The 6,143-nt window shown below is 40.6% G+C and overlaps 1 protein-coding gene across 1 annotated transcript in view; it reads left to right on the top strand.

Annotated features, from left to right (window-relative positions):
• slc25a46 (solute carrier family 25 member 46) overlaps window positions 1-4,058 on the top strand; it is a 9,949-nt gene extending 5,891 nt beyond the window's left edge. Inside the window, exons 9-15 of the mRNA XM_042215554.1 lie at window positions 331-373; window positions 825-882; window positions 1,059-1,136; window positions 1,728-1,828; window positions 1,923-1,979; window positions 2,099-2,156; window positions 2,972-4,058. Of these exons, the coding sequence (XP_042071488.1) occupies window positions 331-373; window positions 825-882; window positions 1,059-1,136; window positions 1,728-1,828; window positions 1,923-1,979; window positions 2,099-2,156; window positions 2,972-3,568 (992 nt within the window). The 3' untranslated portion in view covers window positions 3,569-4,058. The remainder of the gene's footprint in view (window positions 1-330; window positions 374-824; window positions 883-1,058; window positions 1,137-1,727; window positions 1,829-1,922; window positions 1,980-2,098; window positions 2,157-2,971) is intronic.
• The last annotated feature ends 2,085 nt before the right edge of the window (window positions 4,059-6,143 follow it).

The following is a 6,143-nucleotide window of genomic DNA, read 5'->3' on the forward strand; positions in this document are numbered from 1 at the left end:
ACCTGGAAATACAGTCAGTAACGCAAAACAGAGTCTAACTCCAACGAGCTTGACAGTAAATATCTGGTATGAGCAGCTTTATTCTGCAGCACCGCCTGAACTCTCAAAGGCAGCTTTCTGTAATTTGTGTTTGTTGTGCTATGTTTAGTTTACTACTTATTAACTAACTTTATTGGAGTTAAAAGTTATTAAAACAGTGGAATCATCCTCGGTGATGAATGAACTAGACAGCAGACTGTTTGGTAGCTTATGTGAATAAAGCCGTTATTGATTTTATTTATGGACGTCCTGCACTGTGCGAGTTTATCGTGTTTGCTTTTGTCGTTGCAGAGCAGCTGAATCGATTCGCTGGCTTCGGGGTTGGATTCGTCAGGTGAGGAAATCGTTTCTCATGGTTTCAAGATGAGCAGAGGCTCGGACCGAGTCACTGCATGTGGACCAATATTCAGCTTGAATGAGTTTATTCAGTCTGAACTGTTTGGACTCCATGGTTGGGAACAATCACACATCTTTCTGTTCTCAGTGTTTCCACTGAAGCTGAAGCTTCATTTAGTTTCAGCGACTCACTGCAACAAAAGTCTCCACTGTCGAGTCAAAGATGCTGGTGGTGATTTTGGTTCTAATCACAGGGAAAAATGAGAGCAAAAAAGGGACGAGACTGTGTCAGTGCTCGCCATTAGTGACAACCAAAAAGCGAGATGTTTTACTTTTTGACACTTTCATCCCAAAAACAGGCTGAAGTGTGAGAAGTCAGGGGGTTTCTAACTAAAACGTGTGTGTGTGTGTGTGTGTGTGTGTGCGTGCGTGTGTGTGTGCGCACTCAGTCTGTTCACAGAGAACGTCCTCTCTCACCCCTGCATCGTGTTCCGCAGACAGTGCCAGGTATGACCTCACCTTCTTATCAATAAATGATCCATAAATAATGATGGCTATGGATTAAAATACTTTTATTAACGCCGTGGGAGAAACTTTTTTATTTCAGTTTTGTGCGTTTTGAGACATTAAATGTTTTATTTTCCTCTTTCTGTTGCTGCACTCTGATTGGCTGTTTACATCAGGTGAACTACCACGCCCGGTGTTATCACCTGACTCCATTCAGCGCTGTCGCTGTAATGTACAGCATCACCAAAGCTCAGGTAACGGGACACACTAAAACCCAAAGATGAATAAAAATATATGTAAAAAGATCATTTTGAATACGTTTGATTGTTTCTTATAAATTATGATAATTATATTTGTATAAAAAGCAGTATAAAAATATTAATCAAATAGGAAAATCTAAATGTATTTGGACATAATGACATTTAGAATATTTCTTTTAATAATACAAAGTTAAATATATTAATATTAAAATGGAAAATGAAAGTATTTTAACATTATTTACAAATAAGTTTAAAAAGTTTAAATATTGCAAAATAGTAAATGCAGATACGATATGGAGGTTTACAACTGATCAGAATAATCTAAATATATAATAATACAGAATAATGTATTTATTATAAATACAATATGAAAACTCATAGATAAATATTAAAAGAATAAAAATAGAGACTTAATTATTGATGATGGAGGGGGCACTGTGATGTTGCCTCACAGGAAGGAGGACTACTACTGATCTACTCCGGCTTCCTCCCACTAACCTGAGTCGGCCTGTCCACACGCATTTATACTTCAGGATATAAATTGTGTTATTATGTTGTCGGTGATTAATATGTTGTGTTGATCAGGGTGTGAAGGCTCTGTGGAAGGGGATGGGCAGCACATTCATCGTTCATGGTGTTACGCTCGGAGCCGAGGGCATCATCAGCGAGTTCACGCCACTGCCACGGTAACCACCTGCTCCCACTAGCACATGGATACAGTATTGTACAACGTCACTCTGACATCTTTGTGTGTGTGTGTGTGTGTGTGTGTGTGTGTAGGGAGCTTCCTCACAGGTGCAGCTGGAAACAGGTGGCTGGGCATTTGCTGCTTAAAGGGTCAGTTTTTCTTCTTCTTCATCTTCTTACCTGTCAGTTCTTTTTCTTGCTCTTAAACAGAGACTGAGATACAAACTGACCCCGCCTCCTCTCTCTCTCTCTCTCTCTCTCTCTTGCAGATTAACGGCAGTCGTCGCTCTTCCATTTTACTGTGCCAGCCTCATTGAGACCGTGCAGGTCACTGATTATTGTTTATTGAATAGCGATGCCTCTTTTATGACAGCAGTCAGTTAGCAGCAGCTCATTAGCTTTCCTTTTATCACATGATGAGGTTTACCAACTAGTGGTCTAGATCAGAACCTCTTTCTCTGTTCATGACATCACTCACAGAGCAACCAATGAGAGTGAGGTGTTGTTGCGGCTTTTTGATGTTGGTTTATGCCTTCACTGCCATGAGATCACATAAAGTGGTGCATAATCTCTCCAACACCTTACCAGCGTTGTGTGAGATTGATGACGCCATCAGCCACACGGCTCCTGTTTGAAACAACGAGAGCATGATGATGTCACACAAACAGGAAGCTGAGGAGCAGCTGTTATGATGCTGTCTAATTAAATCAGCGGTCCCCAACCTTTTTTGCGCCACGGACCGGTTTATGCCCGACAATATTTTCACGGACCGGCCTTTAAGGTGTCGCGGATAAATACAACAAAATAAAACTAGTACCGGTACCGAAAAAAAGAAGATTTATTCATAACACACGTGAAAAGACCCAGGAAAACCGAGTAAACGATAAAAACGATAACAAAATAACGCTGAAAACCGATAAAAACCCTGAAAACTATACATTTCACACCTGAGCCTCAACTCTCGCGGCCCGGTACCAAACGACTCACTAACGGTCCGAGGCCCGGGGGTTGGGGACCGCTGATTTAGAGCATGTTAGCTGATGAAGGAGATTATTGTTTTTCTCATCTTTTTTTTTTATATAGGATTGTTTTTTTTTAAATTGATCATTTGATCGGACCTGTGTTCCTCTCTCCATCTTCAGAGCGAGATTGTGCGGGATGAGTCGTCCTCTGGCCTGCTGGACTGCGTCCGTGAGGGTGTTGCTCGACTGCTGGGTGTCGGCGCACCTCACAGTCGTCGCCTGCTTCCTCTCAGATGCCTGCTGCTTCCCGCTGCGCTGCATGCCATCCTGCGCTATGCTGTGGCTACCTCCATCCAGCGGGTGGTGCTGTGGCTGCACCAGCGTAGCAAGAAGCAGCGGGCAGAACCATCCAATCCACTAGATGCCTACTTCCCCGAGCTGGCGGCATCTTGGGCGGGTTCTCTGGTGGCTGACGTGGTGTTGTTTCCTCTTGAGACGGTGCTACATCGCCTGGCTCTGCAGGGTACGCGCACCATCATTGATGCCACCGATGGAGTGGTCGCGGTGGGAAATGGCGGGAGCCCGCTGGTAGTGCCCGTAAACACGCAGTATGATGGCTTCTCTGACTGCCTGCACGCCATCAGCCGCAAGGAAGGTGGTGCTGGCTTCTACCGAGGTTTCGGCGTGCTGGTAGCCCAGTATGCTTTGCACGGAGCGCTGCTGGCCGCCGCCAGGACGCTGATGAGGGTGCTGCTGCTGGATGCCAAGGCCAGCTAGGTTGTTACTACAGAGACTGTTGTCATGACAACAGGACATTTCTCATCTTGTAAATGAGACGAAAAAGACCTGCTCATGTGACGACATCAGCACTTGAGTCCTGTTACCTAGCAACCACTAAGAATCACCAGATTGTGTCACCTCCTCCCCAATGATGTCACTTCCTGCTTATGTTTGGACAAACAGTGGTGGCAGTTGTTTTCCTTCACGTAAACTGAGCATCACTTCCTGTGTTTTTGTTCAGCTCTGACAGCTGATTGGTCGCCCACTACTGATATACAAACAAACATGTAAACAGATGTTTTTGTATAAAGTTGTAAAAAAATTTAAAAAAGTTCAGTGTAGATTTAGACTAAATTATTTCTGATCGATTGGTCTCTAAAGCGATACTTGGATGAGATGAGCCTGGCTTTTCAAAATAAGTGTCTGTTTAAGCTGGTGTAAGGTGTAATGGTGTCTGTAAATGTGAAATAAATCAATGTTAATTTGACATTTTTCTTCTTTTTGAAACTTTTTTAAATGGATTCATTTGGATTATTTTGAAATTCAGCTTTTTAAGTTTCATAGAAGAAATTCAAACTTTTCTGACTTATTTAGAAAGTTTTAAAAATGTGACTGCATCTGTGTCACAGCACTGTGAAGGTAAAAACTCCTGCAGCCTCTTCTCTCCTTATGTCAGGAGCAGAGATCTCCCTCAGCATGATAATGGTTTCTTGCTCAGAGGTGGAGGACAGACATTTGAGACGTGAGAAAAACCATCACAGAGGATCCTGTACGTGTCACAGATAGCAGGAGTACTTTCTAAAGTCTGCTTCAATGTTTTCAGCTGCAGATAATAACCTGACCGGTGGAGACTGCAGCGTTACTGGTTGTAATAACTGTGTTCTTCCACAAGGTGAAGCTGTTTACAGTAAGGTAAAACATTTCCCTGTAGAGCCCTTAGTTCAGTTCGATTATATTTAAATAAGTTTCCTAAAAGCAGTAATACAGAGAAAACATGTGGATTGACTTTTAATACAGAGACTTTAACTGGGGTGAAAATAAGCGTCTGTCTGAGATTCTCTTTATTTCTAAATAGGACTAAGGAGATGAGAGGAAAACATCACCAATGCTTTATTCTTAACCTCCAGCTTTATCTGGATAGTTCACATGGAACAGGAACAAACTCGTTATTGATCTGTGTAACTTTATTCAAAAGTAATTTGCAGAGTGCTGCGACATACGAGCAAAAGCCTGACAATAAATTCAGAAACTGACGGAAAAGTCTCTGAGAAACAGTTTCCGTTTATTCACAAATGAAATACAAATTTCAAGATCATAACGTATAAGATAGTTATTTGGTTGTAATAGTTATTTTGCCCAAAACTTGAGATAATATACAGAAAAATACATCTGCATTTTTAAATATGTAAACTATAACACCAAGCTAAATCACTAAATGATCCAGAAAAACACAATAATGATAAAAATTCAGTATATATAATCCAGTATATGTAGACAGAAATAATAGTACTCTATCACAAGAAAAATTCTTTCAAAATCAGACATATTTTACAGTATTCATAATTTGCATTATATGATAAAATATACAATTATATTTAAAAGATTTTGTTGCAACTGTTGTGTTGCATTTGAAGAGAAAGATGTTAATGTTTTTGAAGTGATTTGAAAATTATTCCAGATTTGTGGACCACTGCATGGTCACACTGCAGGCACAAATGATAATTAAGCTGTTATAACAAACACATTAAATATCTTCATCCTTTCGTGAACATTAAAGCATTTTCTTTATCTTAAAATAAGCTCCTTGAGCCGACTGTTGTGATTTGGGGCTATATAAATAAAACTGCAGTGAATTAACTTCCTGTGCTAATCATGTGTTGTTAGACAATACCTGCTAAACATGTCCACCTCGGTCTCTTGTTACAGCAAAGAACAAATAATAGACAGACTCTGATAAAACATTGATGTGTTCCTCCGCTTCCTCTCTCAGCTGCTGCTTGTTAGGCACATTGTCCTGCTTTCTTCAGCTTCCGGCTGCTCAAAGACTCCTCTTCATCAGCCCACTTTCATTCAGTTCAGTTATAAAACAAACCAAACCGATAGCCTGCTTCTATATTTCACTGGTTTACTTTTTCTTTTCTACTTAATGTATTTAATTTAGAGGTAGGGTCAAGTTTTATTCATGCATTACTTTCAGTTTTTAAAATGTCATCATGTTTATCCAAAAGACAAAAGCAGGGAGGAGGTGAGGAAGCCGTCGCTCCCAAACCTGCGTCACTGCATTTCTCTGTCTTCTTAACTTTGATTGTCAAAGAGCATTTGTGTTGAATAGAAAACATCAGCTGTTTCTTTAAAATGTGCATTAGACTGAGAACGTCACCAGGTGAGTCAGACTATCTAATATAATAATATAACACTGAAAACACCTCAGCTTTCTGTTTTTAACTCAGAATAAACTTGGCCAGGTTTCTAGAAATGAGATCTGCACCCTCGCGAGTTGGATAGATGTGGTTGCTCTCAATGAGACCAGGTTTTAACCCAAACATTTTCCAGTTATTTATGAAGCCCACAT

The sequence above is a fragment of the Haplochromis burtoni genome, unplaced genomic scaffold (genome assembly GCF_018398535.1).
Source record: "Haplochromis burtoni strain Fernald_Lab_line unplaced genomic scaffold, NCSU_Asbu1 Contig_756, whole genome shotgun sequence".
NCBI classification, from domain to species: Eukaryota; Metazoa; Chordata; class Actinopteri; order Cichliformes; family Cichlidae; genus Haplochromis; species Haplochromis burtoni.